At 48.7% G+C, this 17,548-nt stretch overlaps 1 protein-coding gene across 1 annotated transcript; it reads right to left on the bottom strand.

Moving 5' to 3' along the window:
- Nucleotides 1–1,399: 1,399 nt before the first annotated feature.
- On the bottom strand, nucleotides 1,400–16,921 carry LOC127476110 (uncharacterized). Its single transcript, XM_051798606.1, has 9 exons — nucleotides 15,760–16,921; nucleotides 12,492–12,965; nucleotides 11,029–11,164; nucleotides 9,016–9,104; nucleotides 7,209–7,272; nucleotides 5,997–6,085; nucleotides 4,899–5,011; nucleotides 4,284–4,440; nucleotides 1,400–2,088 (listed from the first exon to the last, which is right to left on the bottom strand). The coding sequence occupies exons 1-9, from the start codon at nucleotides 15,812–15,814 to the stop codon at nucleotides 1,937–1,939; spliced, it is 1,329 nt and encodes a 442-aa protein (XP_051654566.1). The 5' UTR covers nucleotides 15,815–16,921; the 3' UTR covers nucleotides 1,400–1,936.
- Between the last annotated feature and the right edge of the window lie 627 nt (nucleotides 16,922–17,548).

Genomic DNA, 17,548 nt, shown 5'->3' with positions numbered 1-17,548 from the left:
TTCATGTGTAGAGTCTCCTATGTCTGACAGCAGCTACATTTTTTTAAAAAGCGTTTCAGAGAACTGCTTTGATACTAGTGGCTTACTGTTCTGCTGAGCTCAGCTAGTGCTGTGCATCAGGATTGTGTCCCTTTGCTGCTCCCTGGAAAAACCACAGCCTTTTGCCAGTTGAGAAACTTCATGTCTGTCTCCTAAATCGACAGCGTGAGGGAGACGGCAGGGAGGGTGCAGGGACCTGTGCCTGTGCTGGGGTTTGGGGAGGGTTGTAGGGACCACCTGTGTTGCTGCTGATCCAGATTAGAATCACAGAATGGTTTGGGTTGGAAGTGACCTTAAAGACCATCCAGTTCCAACCCCCCGGCCACGGGCAGGAACACCTTCCACTAGATCAGGTTGCTCAAATTCCCATCCAACCTGGCCTTGAACACTGCCAGGGATGAGGCATCCACAGTTTCTCTGGGCAACCTGTCTGTCTCCAATGGCAGATGTACCTCTCTTGCCATCCATTTATTCATCTGACATAGCTGAGAGAGATCAGAGCACTGATATATTTTATATATTTTTTGAAACACACTAACACCTCCCCTGGGGAGAGAATGAGCAGCTGAGGGCAGGAACCACTTAACCCCCCACAGCTGGGTTATTCAGCCGACTGAGCTGCTCCAGGGGCCCATTAGTGCAAGACTGAAGTAGAAGTACCACCTGCTCCCACCTCAGTGCAGAGTCATTTGAAAGCGTGGATCTTTTCATAGTAGGTACTATTTTTACAAGCACTCACAGAGCTGGTGAAGCACAGCCCTGACACGAAGGGTCACAGCTGGCTGGTCTGTCTGGGCTTACACAGCACGTGTGTGCACATCACTATAGGAGGAAAAGGAAGGTGGGAAGGTTAAGAGGCCCCAGGTACTGGTTTCATGGAGCAGTTGAACCTGACTCCAGTACAGTCAATGGCATTTCTGAGTGCCTGGGGCACTGACCAAATATCACTGAGAGAAAAAGCACAGTAGGGAAAATACAGCAAAAGCAAGTTTAAAAAGAGAAGAGTCACCCAACTACACACTTTGAAATCATCCCTGTAAAACACAAATCACATCAGTTTAACAAGATGGTTAAACTGGGCTGGGTGCACAGGAGAAGGCTTGGAGTGGCAGAGCAAACAGGTAGAAACCAGACCTGCTGCTCTCATGGGTGGGGGATGAATCAAGTGTCCAGGACCAGGGAAGGAACTTTGCATGGGCATTTAGGGAATGGGTCTCATAAAGGCCCATCTCCTCAGCATGCAAAAATCTGCAAGGCATTTTCTGTGCCTGCACCATGCTGCTCCCTTTGAGTTGCTTTTGTAGTTCTAGTATGAAGGACCACCTTACAGCAGGAAACAAAAGAGATGTATTTGTCCCAAAATCAACCGTTATTTTAGTTGCACGTTTGCTCACAGCTGAGAGAAAAGGGAAAGCTTTTTCCTTCCCTTGACATACCCATTTGATAATGAGAAAAAAAATACAAATGACATATTAGTAAAAAGAAGCACATTCATGTTAATTCATGCTCGGATGGAAGGGAGTGTTGTGTCACAGGAACTTCAATAGCTGGAGTGGTCAGTCCTCCCTCTGTTGAGATGACTATTGAAATGGAGAGAGAGACGTAATTGTTTGCTTCTGTTTGGGTTTTTTTCCCCCTGGGAAAGGAGAAAAGTATTTACTTGTGAATGAAGCCAGGAATTGAAAGGGGAACACATCAGGCCAGTGTGGCAGAGCAGGCAGCTGGGTTGGTTCGCACAAGCAGCCACAACTCAAAAACTGAGTTTTATTTCTCAGCACTTATTTTGCCTATACAGAAATAAGTTGCTTGTGGTTAAACACCTTGCCCATACACACACACACATCTGTTTTGCCCCAGGCAAAGGAGAGGCAGGTGCCTGCTGGTGGCCTGTCCTGTGCTACCATCCAGCATAGACTGGTTCTGTGTGCTCCATGCCCCCATAAGTCGAGTGTCGTCCTGAGCCTCGGGGCAGCAACAGAGACTTCAGTGATTTCCTGCCAGAGTCTTGCCGCCTTCTCAGAATTATTAGAAAGATAACAAAGATTCCACCTGGAAAGAGATGAATGGTAGTCATTCTCAGATGGGAAGGTAAAGAAAGCACCGGGTGATGTTTGCTCTGAGGCTTCCCAACCCAGATATTCTCTTCCAGTAACATAAGGGTTTTTTTCTCCTACGTACTCTGCCTCTCCCACACCCCCCCAAAAAAACCCTCAAAACAAACCACCAAAAAGAGGTTTGTCTAGCAATAATAATAAATACTCCGGCATTTCAGCTTTGCTCTGGAAGCTGCAGGGAATAATGGCAGGTTTTAATGAAATACTTCAGTAACTTGCTTTCCTACTCCCATTAGCTTTCTGCTCCATGGAACTGTTCTTTTCTACTTGGCATCCTATCCACTGCAGATCCCACCAAAGACTCTTGTTGAGAAATTAGTTTGCTCTGAGCAGCGCTCACATTGAGGCACAAGAAGTAACTAACCTAGATTAACTTTTGAGTCTAGACTGAGATCATCAGGGCTGTCAGGAAAAATTACTTTTAGATTGGGCATAGACATGGAAATAATTGGCAAATCTCAAGTACTGCGACATTCTGTTCGTTTGTTTCTGGCAGAAGCATCATCAGAGAAAATTGATCTGAACAGAAGAGCACAGATCTGTCGCTGTGATGCAATATGGCCAGACAAATATGCCCAAATTTAGGCTGCATGAGCAGACAGTCTCATGCTAAACACTTGATCTGTGAGACCAGCCATGAAATACTCGTGTTTTCCTGTGTGGGCTGTTTCCTTTCCCCCTCCTTGTAGCAAGCTCTGGGAGAGGCGGGACTGCGCCGGGGAATGCTGTTCTCTCACCCTCGGACTTGTTTATCAGAAATGCTGGTTAATGGGCCATTGTGGGCCTCTGTGGACGGGCTTTTCATACACTTCATTTTAATCTACTTTTTCAAATTAATATTCGCTTCAAATGGCATCTGGCAGATTTTTGGACTACAGCCTGGCATGAGGGGGATAGGGGTCAGTGGAGGAGCTTTCACATGGCTCCGAGCCACAGCCTGTGAGAACAACCCTCATCTGCTCCCACCAGGCATTTTTGCTCTTGGGAGACAAGCAGTCAGCCAGTGCTGTTAGAGCTTCTCCAGACCCTGCTGTCCTTGTCTCCTCTATGTATCCATGGAATCCTCTCCTTTGCCACCAGGAGAGGAGTTTGATGGGGACTTTTGCTGCTTTATTGTTGGAGAAGGAGCTTTGCTCACTGTGGGGAACAGCACATCTATTTTATCTCCCCCTGCCTTTTAACAACAGTGAGCTGACTGGAGAATGGGTCTTCAGGAGGTACATACACACTTGAAACACAGAAAGCCATGGATATGAGGGTTATTGGATATTCCTTATCCTCTGATGGCTTAGTCATCTCTGTGACTTAGCTCTCTTGACACAAGACTTTTTCCTCTGGTAGCGTTAAGTCACACTTAAGAATTTCTCTTCATTTGCCAGGGCATGGGAGACAAATCCCTCTTCCCAGCTTCCTCATCTGCCCTTTTTGCAATCCATAGCAGTAATAGTTGCCCATTTTCATCATGACTCTCCAATTAAACCTCCCCTCAACGTTGATTAAAACCAACAGAACTCTATTTTTCCCTTTGCTAAGACTACAAGTGCAAATACATTGTCTTGGAATGATTGTTCATGGTGCAGCTTCCCAGCAGAAAAGCTCATCCATGCATTGGCTTGCCCTAGTGAGCTAATTCCAGCAGGTGGCACTTGGGATGAGGGATGCTCCCCACACTCAGCAGGTGCTGGCTATCTCATTCTGCTGGTTACAAGATGCACTATGGCATCAATACAAGCAACAGTGCACGAGCTGGCAGCCCCCAGTCCTGCTGGATGCTGTGGTAGAAGTTAAGGCAGAAATGCTTTCAGGAAGCAAAGTCTCATACCAAAAGGAAATTGGCCTTATTTCCTACTTTTGGGCAGTCAAGAAATTCCTGATGTGGGGTCCATATGCACACCTGCTTCCCAGGGGCAGACAACAAGCTTTGATCCAGAAAAAGTACAGCTGTTAACACATATCAACAGGGAAAGGATTATCACTGGCCTTGAAAGCAGCCAGAAAGACCTTCATTAGCAATCCAGATTCCCAGAAACACGAAATACACCATCCAGAGAATACTTGGTTTAACAGAAAGGTGCCCAGCTGCAGAGGGGTGTCTAGTTTTACCACAGGACAGAGAAGACTGATGCTCACCTGCAGAGAAGGTGGCCAGGAGAACAATCATCACAGGGGTCAGCTGGCAGGAGTCCCCTGCCTTGTATAGGAAGAGCTCCATGCAGTAGGTGGGCTCTGTGCTGCCCCGGGGGCAGAAGGCATCAGGAGGGCACTTGACCGGGTTCACATCTGGGCTCTGCCCAAGAGAAGAAGTAACTCAGCACCAGCAAACTGCAGAAGGTAACTAGTGCAAAGGGAGGTGACACTGTAGCATTGAAAAGGAAAATCCAGAAGAAAAATAACCAAAAAATGAACCTGCTGTCATTAAATTCAGCCTGTCTGCCCCTGTGGTGTTAGAGTAGGGGAAGAGCAGAAGGTGTCATTACGCAGCAAGTCCATACATCAACCCCCTCATTAATGGACACACCATCCCCTGATGGCCCAGGGAGAGTGGGCAGCTCCAGGGGTAGCAAAAAACCACCCTCCTGGTGTCATAATTTTAACCATCTCCCTCCATCAGGGCTCTTTCCGTTTAAAAAAAGGAAAGAAGCTCAGATTAAAAAAAAAAAAAAAAGTTAATTGAAGTGTATTTGGTTTGTCATGGGACAGCTCTGTTGTTAACCCAGGCTATTCCACCAGCTGATGGGGACTCACAGGGCAGTAATGATTCTCTGGGCACAGGTCACAGCTCTCCTTGCCCCGCTGTAATTGGTACTCTCCTGTCCTGCAGACCTTGCACCTGCTGTCATTTGGACCTTTGAATGTACCTAAAGAGCAAATAAGCGCAAAATTAAGATCTGGGACTAGACCCCAGGACCTTTGCAATTGCATATGGATGATTTAGTTTTCAAAGCCACAAGGAGAAAGAGCATTAAAGACTTATGTGCATAACAAAAACTGAGCCTGGCCTTTGGTCCTGGGTCGGTGGCAAAGGGGCAGAACAGAACAAACAGGGACAGAGGGACTAAAGAATATCTGGGGTCAGACCTTGGCAAAGAGTAGGTGTGAGTAGGAGTAGGTGGGGGAAGGAATTAGTTGTGAGCTCTGGCTTTAAAGTAGATGGGAGGTTGGAGCTGGAGGTCACCAGTGTTTCATCCACTCCAGTTCTGGATTCAAACATCTCTTCCAGCTGTTTGAAACTTGCTGAGCACAGTTCAAAGCACAGCTTGGTTTCCTAAGCTTTGTGGGAACGACGGGTCACAGAGGTTCCAAGTCTCAAAGCGGTAAATGGTTTTCTGCACGTTTAAAACTTGGTTACAAGAAACCCCTGGTGCTGTGTCCAAAGTGGAGGCTGGCCATGGCCACTGGGGGTGCCCAGAGCGCTCTGCCCTCCCGCAGGGCCGTGTCCTCACATCCCCTCTCTGACTGTCCCCTTTGCCCCAGGCTGCTGCCAGTGCAGAGCATCCTCCCTTCTGTGCTTTCCTCAGCAAAGCCACCACCACTGATGAAGATGCTTTTTAGCCAGAACTATGTATCCAGCCTGGCTTTGGGTGCCCTGGCGTGCCAGGGTCCAGCCCTCCCTCCAAGCCATTAACCTCGGCAGGAAGGTCTGGCACAGGCAGAGCCTCCATCAGCAAGTCAAACGCCCCAGCACCAGCCCTCACTGCTTTGCTCTGCAGCCGCCAGCCAGGGCAGGGAGGCACAGCCTCCAGGTCCAATGGGAGGAGTCTCGGGAATAAGCCACTTCCACTGGCAGTGAAGCCATGTGTTCCCAGACAGGATAGCCCAGCCCCACCCTCCCTGCAGAGTTACCTGGCTGGCAGGGCACACAGTCCTCCGACGCCTCCCGAGGAGCCTCTTGCCCCCCAGGACAAGGCAGACAGGCCGTGCAGCTGGTGGTGCTGGGAGGGGAGAGGAGGCAGGACATGCTGTAGGACAAGCACTTCCAAGGCCAGCCCAGCCCACAAAAGCCAGCTCTTATGTATGTATAGACTGGACTCTTCAGGGTCTACTGGGAACTAAGCTTTTCCCATTTTATGGGCATCCACAGTGTCTGTCTCCAGTGCAGTTCCTTGCATGCAACCATAGATTCCTAGAATGGTCTGGGTTGGAAGGGACCTTAAAGATTATCTAATGCCAACTGGAACACCTCCCACTAGACCAGGTTGCTCAAAGCCCCATCCAGCCTGGCCTTGGACACATGTCTAACTAGGGCTGGGCACATGATGGCATTTCTGTCTTCTCTGACTGCTTATTTGAATGAAACCTGTAAGAACTTGCTACCCAGAAGTCACTTTGCCTTATCTGGCATTCCTTGGCTGGAACTGGTTAGAACTTGGCTAGACCTGCAATACAGCTGGTTAAGCCCTGGGTTAAGTCCCATAGCAATTTAAGCAGGGTTCAGCAGAGATCTGCTGCATAACATAGGACAAATGAGCTCAAGGGAAATCAGAAGGAAGGTAAGTATCCATATGCCAGTTCTCCTGCTTTGGACATAAACACCCCAACCCCTGTGCAGGCATCCCTACGCAGTAGGTCAAGGCCCATCATGAGGTACCTGCCAGGACCTCCTTCAGGTTTTCCCTCCCACCCCAGGGTGACAGCTCAGCAAGGGTACTTTTTCCACTGCCTTCTGCTCACCCTGATTCAGGATAAACAAACTACCGGCTCAGTTTTGACCTGTAAAGCCCAGAGCAACTCTCAGCTCCATCTCTGTGCCAGTATCAGTCTGATCCCAGGGGTGTGCAGTGCCCATGAAACGCAGTGATGATGGAAAGTGGGAATGGGGAAGGCAGGTTGTGAGCTGATTCTCTGCCACCTCATCCCAGAGGACCTCTGCATCCAGCCAGGATCCTCCCCTCATTGTACCATCCCTCTCTCACCAGGGTCAGCACTAACATCTCCACAGCTGAAGTGGCAGATGACTTGTCTTTGGCCACTGCACTGGTGGTTGCAGCTCAGTGGCCAAAAGAAACACCCCTCTCCCTGTCTGCCTGAGAGCCAGTGTCCCAGGAGGCTTCTTACTTGCAAAATGATCCCGGCAGGCAAGGAAGACAAAAAGATGAGTTTTGCTTGGAGCTAAAATAACCTGAAAAAGAGTAAAGTAAGGCTTCAGGGTCTTGCCTCCACATCACTGCCACACATTGTTGTGTATTTGCTCATCTTCGTTTTACAAGCAACAAAATAAATCCCCATAACATGCTTCAGGTGGCATTTCATGGGCTATTTCAGGATATTTGGGGTTCTATTTGTCAAAAGCTCTGAAAGAGCAACAGAAGTTCCCTACTGCCCTCTTCCACACTGAGGGATGCATGGAGGGATCAGGCAGATTGCCCTGGTGTCACTCTCACATCCAAAACCTCACCAGGGAAACAGAGAGATCTGTCACCCTTCCCAGCACCACAGGTTGAACTGGAATGAAGCTGGAATAGGTAATCCCAGTGCCATCTCCTGGGTTCTTCAGCTGGAGCAAGCCTCTGACCTGGGGAAATCCCTCTGGTCATCCCAGCCCTTCCAGGAGTTCCCTCATCCCAGGAAGTCTGGGGTGCATCTCGTTGCCCCCAAGGGGAAGGACACAAGACCCACCAACCAGGATGGCTCTGCTGGTGCAGGAATTAGCTACTCACTCCCCCTCCTTCCCTGCACCATGAGGACCCTCATGGGCAGGAGGACACATACTGACCCTTCCCAAGGCACAACAAGGAGTGAAGTGCCCCAAAGTGGCCATGGTGTGGGCAGGGGCTGGCAGGACCCCAGTTGTGAGTCCTGCCACACCAGCAGGAAAGCCAGGAGAACAGCACCTGGGAATTCAGGAGGTTTTGGGAAGGAACCTGATGATGCACAAAAATTATCACGGCCGTGGGGCCACATTGGACAAAACTAACGTTCAGAGAGGAGCTGAAAGCAGTGTGGGTAAGATCTGCCTCAAATCCACACAGATTTGCACCAAACAGCAGGGGCTGCAGCAGAGAGGATCAAACCAAACCCACCTCCCTCTCCCTGCAGGGAAAAAGGATATTTTTACATTTATAATTGCAGGATTTAGGGGCCACCCCCACAGACTCCCTTGTGACCTAACACAGTGTTCAAATCTGCTGAGTAAAGGGAGCAACAGACCTCCTTGCTGTCACCAGCCAGACTTTGTTCCTCCTGAAATTAGCAAGTGACAGCCAAGGTTTAGGTACCAACCCAGTGGTTCAGTGGGAGGATTTTCCAAAGAACAGCTGTGCATGTTCGAGCAGCACCCCATTCTAGTGCAGAATAGCTGTTGCACTGCATGTGTTAATTAGGCATAAGTAAATGCTGTTCTGTTCTGCACACGCTGTTACCTCATCTGCAAACACATTGTACCAGGCTCATGTGGCATCACCCAGGTGCAAAGCACCTCACTGAAACTCCAGTTTTAACACCTGGGGAATAAGGAGAGCATTACACTTAATATTCAGGCTGCAGAAGATTGCCTAAGTGAAAGCAAAGATGATTTAGACTCATCTTTGCCATTAAAAATGAAGGAATACTTTATTTTCCTGACACACCCCTCCCCCTTGTGCTATAACTGAATTTCATAAACCTCCTTTCCTGATTTTCACTGCAGTGTTAGCATTAGCTTGTTGGAAACACAAGCTTGACTCCAAGCTCTGTTCTTTTCATTTTCATAAAAATGTCAATAGCAGAATGGGAAGGGATCTGCTGTGTTATTTTTAGCCTGAACAAAATAACCTGTTTACCCTTCGGTGCTTTTAAGTTACCTGGTAATTGCATCTGGCCCTGGGAAAAAGCATCAGGTAGCCTGATGAAAATGCATTTGGGTTGAATACAGACCAAAGCCTACCTTGCTCACATGCTCTGCAGGCTGCAGCCCCAGACTCATCAGCAAAATGGCCAGGAGGGCAGGGAAGGCACATGGTGCTCCTTGGGAAGCTGGGAGAGAAGGGAGCAGAGGGGAATGCTATTTTAGGTCACCCGAGCCTCTATCTGCTTGGAGAGGAGAGAGCAGAGCACAACACTGACAAGTCTAGAAATAGAGTCATTATAAAGCAGGAGTTCAGGCAGAAAAAAAAAAAAAGGCAGTTATTGTGAACTGGCCTGAATGTTAAAGGTCCGCTGAAAAAAAAATATTCCTGTATTATTAACATTAGAGATGCCCTGTGCCTGTGAGCTACGTGGAAAGGGAAGGCCTGAATTGAAGGTCTTGAAGAATACATTGTGGCCAGGCTTAAAAAACCCTTGGTTTATAGTCAGACTCTTAAATCCACATTTGAATATTAAATTGAATTGGAAAGGTGTTTGCTGTTCAGCATCCATCAGCCATTTCAAGAAGAGTTGCTCCATTGTTGGAAATCAGAAGCTAAGCCACAGGCAGTGACATGTGAGAGAGCCCTGACCTCAAATAACAGGGACTGTAGGAAAGGGGATGCAATATGTTAGACCTCTAGGAGGAGGGAAGGAAATGAGGGAAAGAGGAAGCTATTACATTCATCACTGACAGAGCCAAACCCCCCACAACAAGCATGGGGGTATAAGAATTTGTTAACATTCTCAGGGATGCTTTGGAGGAAAACAAGGATGTGCTCTTTAATTCCTTCAGAAACCCCCAGGCTGACCGAGATTTGCAGAAAAAAAAAAACCAAAACAAAAATCAGTTGGAAACAGAGCAAATGCTTTGCTTAAAACAAACCAACACAGGGCCTGTGGCAGCCAGAGCCGCTCAAGGCTCCGGGGAGGCTGGATTGTCCAAATACCACAAAAATGTGAAATGATCCCATCGCAGCCCCAAGGCCCAGACAGCTGCCACAGAGATGGCCATGCACACACTGCACCCCCCAGAACCCCCAGTCTCCATATCCCCCATATCCATGTCCCTGCTCTGGCACACACAGACCCAACACCACTCACCGACCCTCTCTGGTCCCTGGCTCCGTGTTGCCCTCTCCCACATCCCGACAGCAGCAGCTGTGTGGTGCCCTGGGGACTGCTCCTTTTTAAAGCAATTTGGGTGTAAAGTTTTAAGGTAGGTCCTCACAGCACAAACTGCAAGAAGGGGGAGGATGCTGGCACCCCAAATTCAGGGGCTGCTGCAAACAAACTGCACAGTTTGGTCACTCTTCCCTGCAGAATTTGTTCCCCCTCCCCAGGACTGATCCGAATGGAGCTGCTCTGTGATGGACACTGTCCTAGGAAGCTCTGACCACCCCTTCTGTCCTTGCAACCACCTGAGGGACGGAACCCACTGGTTGCAGACAAGGGAAAACCTGATGGAAAATGGGGAGAGCAGCATATCCACATGTCCCTGCAGCCAGAGGACTTGTACAGCATGATGTACAAGTGGATGAGGCAGCCTGGTGAGACTGCAAGGCAGAGTTTCTGTCTGGGATGTCTTGTCAGCTTTTCCACACCCTGTCAGCTGAGGATATTGCTTTAGATGCCAGCAACTTAAATGTAATGAGATCCCTTGGGGGCAAGAAAACAGGGATTGAGAAAATACTCAAGCAAAGCACAGAGATGGAGCCCATTGGCCAGAGATATCCTAGAGAAAAGATGAGAAGATGAACCCAGACCTCGCTCCCAAGTGTCCCCTCATCACAACACAGACTTGTTCCCCCCTAGTACACACAAAAGACCATGAGGGTATAAAAGGGTAGCCTGCAGAGGGATGGAGCAGCCACTGGGCAGCCCTCAGCACCAGGATATCCACACCAAGGTTTCCTGATGAGGAGAATTTAGCCTATGAGAAACAACCCTTGCAGCACTCTTCCTATAGCCCAAAGAAGGAGATTTAGCCAGCTGGGAAGTGTTTTGAGGAATAGCATCCACCTCCCACCATGCCAGGGGCTCAGTCACTTACCTGGTGTAAGACCCCTGTGGGCAGGGCAGGCAGGATGGTTGCCCACTTTGGGGCTGGTAGTGGCCTGGTGGGCAGGAGCTGCAGGCACTGGGGTCTGTGCAAGAGCCCCCTGCACAGCATGAGCAGCTCAAGGTGCCTAAATTGGAACAAAAAGTCAGGATCAGGGCTGTAAGACTTGAGTGAAAGCCCTGTGCTCGTCAGGACGGGTCACTGCCATGAACACAGAAGGGTTGGGATGCAGCCCCTCTGGCAAGGCACCCTCAGAATGTAGGAACTGCAATATTAATGCTAATTATGCTGCTGTGCATCATTAGCAAGCTGAAGAACAGCTCTAAGATGATCTAAGGTGTCAAGTCTATTAATGTGGATTTCCAGTAGTTAAGGTCACTGCTTTTTCCTCCTTTAATTTGAGGGGACAGGAACATTTTCCTTGTTTTTCCTCCAACACACAAATAAAAAAATCCCAAGAAAACCCAAACCTTTGAATTACTGATAACTTAAGCTTGCAGGAAGCAGAACTGATGAGTAAAACCCTGGAGCAGAGGATATGCCTTAAGCAGTAACAGCTTTTCTCTGAGCACAGGTACCATGGCATTCCCACCAGGCAAACTCTATCCCTCTCTGCTTCTCAAAACAAATCCAAACCATGCAGAGTAATTGGGAGGGATTTGCTGTAGCTGAACATGTCAGACCTGCCAGCCCACTACTTGCAGGAGCCAGTCCTGGGTGCTGCACAATCAAGCACAGGCAAGAGGAGAAGACCCTGTGGATGAATGTTCTGCACACAAGGGAGGTGGGAATTAACTCCTGTCCTCTGCAGATTTATCCTAAACATCAGAGCTGCTTACTCCCCTTTTTGAAAGTGCCCTGCAGCGGGGTGGGAGGTGTAAGCAAAAAGTACATGGATTTTATTTTAGAGAATTCTTTTTTGTTGGTGGTGGGTTTTTGTTTTTGTTTTTGGGGTTTTTTGAGATTTTTTTTGTGGGGTAGTTGTGTTTGAAAACAAAACCCAACCATGTTACAACATAAATAACTTCTGGAAAAGGTAATATTATGCACTCCCGACCACAACAGAAGTTGATCAAGTATTTTCTCAAGCCCAAGGGAAAAGGCTGTTTCTGTAGCAGAGATTCTCTTTCAAACATTCAAGACAGCTGGAAGCTGACCTTGTATTTGGCAATGTATCTAAAAATAACATCTTTCTCCCGATAAATCAAGTTACACTTGTGTTACATTTTGTGCCACAATCCTATTGCTTTGTCATCCCACTGGGAAGCCTCGGGAAGACCAACAGCACAAGGCCAGAGAAGGCCAAGTCTTTAATGTCAGAAAGGTGCGATGAATTATCTCCCTCTCCTGCTGCCTGTCCAAGTTTCCAACATAAGAACACGTGCTGGTGTCACCTCCCCTGACAAGTCACTTTTCCATCTCACACGGGATCCAGGGCGAGCAGGGACTCTTACCTTCGTTGGGGAATGTCCCTGGGGGGCAGGAGGAACAGGCTGTCACGTTCACTCTGCTGCAGTTGGAGGGCTGAGGGGTGGTGAGGGACGGAGCTGCCGACGGGACCCCGGGAGACGTGGCCACTCCTGGAGGGGACGTTGAGGCACCAGCAGATGCACCCACTGGTCCTGTAGATACTCGAGAGGCAGCTGTGCTGCCAGAGCTGAGGATGGTCACATCTGTGGTGGTGGGCAGAGCCTGAGCAGGGGTTATGGTGCTTGGATCAGCAGATGGAGCTGCTGTGGACGATACAAAGTTTGCAGTGGTTGATGCCAATCCAGCAGTGGCAGCTGGGGGAGCAGAGGCTGCAGTGGTGCTTGCACTGGGAGATGCTGGGCTTGATGCAATAGGGACCTCAGTGCTGGGTGTACTGGGAGGCACTGGTGTTGATGCAATAGAAACCTCAGTGCTGATTGTCTGGCCTAAAGCAATACCTAAGAGAAGAAAAAAACATAAGAAGTGGCAAAATTATTGTTCTCCCTTGGTCGGTGGCTTCCCATTAGGTCTTTATCAACTACTTAAACCATGTGTCCTTGTCTGACATCCAGAAGCTCCCATCTGCTGTGATTCACTGCAGAGCAAGGATCTGAGTCAGCATCTGAGCATCCTTGGCACACAAGAGACTTATCAAGGAGCTAAATTAATGGGTCCGTGAGGCCACAAACTAAGTAGATGCCAATGTCCAGGAGGCCTGACTCTCCCAGATAGAAGGGTGTGAGAACTGCCAGAAACACTCAGTTTGGTTAGCTCCTTGAGACAGTTTACACTGAGAGCTCATGACAATCTGATTTAAGATGCTTGTCAAGTAGCTGGTTGTTTTATCCCTTCTCCCTTAAATGGATCAGCCAAGAAAAGTCATGGGTTTGGGATCTTTTAAAGCTGTCTAGAGATATATCCAGTAGCCAGAAGGGAACCTGCAGGCCAAGACTTGCTTTGATTCTGAAATCCCCCACTAGAGAGTGGATAGCTGTAATCTCCAGAGAAAGGAGGTGTTACTGCAGCTCAAGTTGTTTTGCCATGATATGTGGTGGACTGAAATGTCTTCTGCTCATGGAAGCCATCTCTTGTCACAGGCATGGGGGACATCTTCCAGTTTCTGAACAGAGGAGAGACCCATGAAATTAAACAGCTTGGTTTTTACTTTAGTAGTGTGGTACTAAGCAAAGGAAGCAAAGCAGAACCAAAACAGGCAGCTCCTGCCACAGCAACTGAGGTCAGTCAGCCCCATCAGCTGGGGTCAGGAACTCAGGGCAGGGATTTACTTAGTAGTAACTGCAGCTTCTGAAAACATCCAACCTTTTACAGCACCAGTATGAGACCAGGGCTGATACCATGTGAACATGCTCTTCCAACCAGCCCACATGTGCTAAACTCCCACACAGCTGAGTGCCCCTTGGCATGGAAAGCAAAAGGACTATCTTAAGAAATCAATTTACGGGTTTCAAGAAGCTCCAAAACTGCAGCTGACACCAAACAGGGGGATGTAGGTTGAGGAAGGTGAGAAGAGGGGTGACAGCACAAGGGCCAGGCAGCTGCAGACCCACAGTCCCTGAAGGCTTTTCCCCAACCCTACTTCACCCCCAGCCTTTGATTTGTCCCTCAACTTTGTCCACGCAAGGCCAGGCACTGCAGGTACCAGTGCTTAGAACCACCATGGTATGAACAACAACAACATGCAGACCAAGCTGATGGTAACTCCAGTTAAATTTCTACAGCAAGATCAGGACACTGCACAAAAGAGTCCTTAGAAAGTTGAGATCACGTGGAGAGAGTTTGATGGGAATGCTCCCTCCTGTTGAAATGCCTGCTTTGTGCTTCACCAAGTGCTAAAGCCCATCTTTGTGCAACTACTGAGTAAAGCAGATGAACACCCAGCTGTCTGGGCCACTGCCCACTTTTTTGCTGTAGCCCTAAAGCAGAGATCATTTTGTGGGATATTGATCTGCCCCAGGTTCAAATCCAAGTGACCTGGAAGTGCCAGCATTGGTCCTAGGCAAGAAGAGCAGCTCCACAGTGCCCAGAGAGGATACTTCTACTGTGGCCATGCCTCCACCCAGGACTGAGGTGCACAGTTCCTGTCATCTGACTCCCCTGCCTTAAGGGCTGAAGCCAGTCTGCTGCTATTTCCTTGCCTCTGGCAACGAACTGAGTCAGCCCCGAGATTCATTAAACTAATGGTAAACACTACCACTAAGTCACTGTCCAGTTTTCCCGGAAAAACCTCCCAGACTGCTGGGATCACAGTCTGATCTCCCACAGAGCAGCCTTACCCATCAGCTCAGCTCTGCCAGCCAGAGACTGCAGGGGTTTGAACACCTTGGACTACCATTAACGAGGTGAATTTTGTTGTTGTTTGGGTTTTTAGTTGAATATGTAAGCTTTCATTGTTTGGTTGGTTCTGCTGTTAAATGGTGGTACTGTTAAGATGCATTGTTTCTTTAACTGAAAATACTCTTTGATAATAATTTCTTTACTAAAACAGTAAAGAGTTGCTTGCAAAACTTCAGTAGCCATCAATAGCCTTCAGTAGCCAGCACTTTTTACATTAATTTTAACAACTTCTGGAGAAAAAAAAAAAGAAGTCAGCCGACTGAAAAAAACTAGTTTGGAGCATCTAATAAAGTGTGTGTGTTTGTTTTACGAGTTATAGTGTCACAGGTGTGAAAAAACAATACTCAAACAACCTCAGCTTCACCGGACAAACTATTTCCTGTCCTGCTCTTATATTGTCTATTCCAGGGAGCAGTAATTTTGATTTCTAGAGCCTTTTTTTTTTTTTTTTAGGAGCACTGTGAATCAACCAAAGTACCTCCAGGGATACTTGAAGGATTGGTCATTTTACGTGTGATGCCTCAAATAGCCTTGGGGACGTCAGGGTAGGTTACAGAGGTGATCCTTCCCACCCTACAGGCAGGCATCCTGTTCCTTAGGGTTTAAGATAAAGCCACGAAGAGGCCCCTGCAAGTCCTCAATACGCAGAGTAATACAGCTCTATTTTTCCTTTTTTTTTTTTCTTCTTATAAAAGCAAGGTTTTACATTTACCATATTCACCCCACTTCCAACACTGCCTATCATTTAACACTTATTTCCTTTCCTGCCTTCCCCCCTTGCCCTGCCAGCTGCAGCACCCCGACTCAGTGAAGCCCAGTGCTTTCACAATCCCATTATGGCTTTACCCAGCTCCGTGCTCAGCCTGCAAAGAGGAACTCCACGTCGGGAGAACTTACCTGTTAAACACGCCGTGGTCAAGCTCCAAAGCAGAGGAGAGGGCCAGGCACTCATTTTTCCCTGAGCAGTAAAGCAGCTTGTCAAAAGGCAAGATCAGCAGCTCATGCCCTCACCCAACTGCTCATTCTCCTCTGCTTTCATGCCCAATTTTGTCACCTGACTCTGATCATGCGGCTCAGTCAAGTCAACCTCTCCCCAACAAAGGGGGGTTTATATTCGGAGGCTGCAGCAGGTCTTAAGACGATACTGGCCCTCTCAAAGCGTAGCACAAACTGGACACTGAGAGGAGCAGATCCAGGCCTCTCCTCGCAGCACACAGAAATTCATGCAGGAGGAGTGTCCGGGGGGAAGCGATGGGCTCACAGGGAGGAACAGGCAGAGCAGTGGAGGAACCCCGTGCCTGGCTGTGGGCCAGCACCCTGTGACCTCGTCAAGTGAGAGGATTTCATTTTGTAGACACACGAGATTTCCTGTAAGAAGAAGAACAAGAAAAACAACCCCAGAAGAGTCCCCAGTTCAGAGCAGCTCCCATTTTAACTAAGACCACAAGGCCATAACCAGAATGCAGCCTCTGGTGAGCATAGAGCTTTCCAAATCAGCATTTCACTCCCCCCCCGGACCCCAACGTGTCCGGCTCGATGCATCAACTTGTTGAGGATCCTGATGATGATGATTTTGAGGTGAAGGCTTAAAGTTTAGAAAGGCCCCACCCAATTTCCACATGTTATCCAGTGGCCATACTGCTTGCTGTGCCACCTCAGGATACAGGTGTCTCCATGTTTTCCTCACCTCACAGCCCTGCTTTGAGACATTCCCCCCTTTCACTGTGCCCCCATCATTTAGCAATCAGCATTGCCAAACCTCCCCTGTGAGAGAGGATTTCCTTTAGCAGACAGCCAAATGCCACACCTCACATGTCACATCCTCCCCCAAATTCAGGGAACAGCTAGCTACTCATGTAGGATTGTGGATGTTCCACACACCCCAAGTTCCATGAGCAGATCATGTGCTCACTGTCATGTGTAGCCAATGTCCTCTGTGCTCCAGGATCCTCAATAGGACCCAACATGGTGAGCCAAGAATTAGTGTGCTCTAACACAAACCCTCAAGCTTTCCTCACAGTGGCCCAGGTTGTGTCAATTTGGGACCAGGGACAGTTTCTCATCCTCCTGTCTCCAGCAGTGACAGTCTGTTGGTGCTGACCTGCCTCGTGGCAGGTGCAGGGAGACAGGGCAGCCTCCTCCAGTCTGGTATCACCAGTTTGGGTAGGCACAGGCAAGGCAGTGACCAGGCTTCCCACTGTCAGACAGAACCTTAACCTGAGCTGGTTACTGCCAGCAAGTAAAACATCAGACTCAAGGACACAGCCCCAGGCCCAGCACTCAGCCCTGGCAGCCTCTCACAGAGATGCTGCTCCAATGGCTCCAGGTAAGGCAGGAGTGGAGGGCTGACCCTTCCCTGCAGGTGGGAGAGCTCTCAACAAGCTTTATAGGTTTTACAAGTCTCTGCACAGGGTGTTTGATCTCAGTCTGTGTAAATAACACAACAACCTGTTCCACCCAGACCTGTGTGGGGCCATCCATCCTTCAGTGGGCTGAGGCTCTGCAGTGGTGGGCAACTTCCACAGAAGCACCACTGCAGGATGCAGCAGCCTTACATATGGGTACAACACTGCCAGGAACTACCCACTGAGATGGATCCTGCTCAGGGAGCTGACAGCAGATCAGTCCTCTCCATACCACAAACTGCACCCCTTGTTTGTGGGGAACCTTCCTACACCCCCAAGTC

The sequence above is a fragment of the Manacus candei genome, unplaced genomic scaffold, assembly GCF_025592945.1.
Source record: "Manacus candei isolate 608988 ecotype Guabito, Panama unplaced genomic scaffold, ASM2559294v1 h1tg000048l, whole genome shotgun sequence".
Classification (NCBI taxonomy): Eukaryota; Metazoa; Chordata; class Aves; order Passeriformes; family Pipridae; genus Manacus; species Manacus candei.
The sequence above is the reverse complement of the archived record's forward strand: the minus strand, read 5'-3'. Positions and strand labels throughout refer to the sequence as shown.

What these genes read in the sequence shown, in the direction of transcription:
- LOC127476110 (XM_051798606.1), bottom strand. Translation starts at nt 15,814, where the DNA reads ATGAGTGCCTGGCCCTCTCCTCTGCTTTGGAGCTTGACCACGGCGTGT. An exon ending in GACCACGGCGTGTTTAACAG is followed by an intron (nt 12,966 to 15,759) that starts GTAAGTTCTCCC and finishes TTCTTCTCTTAG; the next exon opens with GTATTGCTTTAGGCCAGACA. An exon ending in AGGGACATTCCCCAACGAAG is followed by an intron (nt 11,165 to 12,491) that starts GTAAGAGTCCCT and finishes GTTCCAATTTAG; the next exon opens with GCACCTTGAGCTGCTCATGC.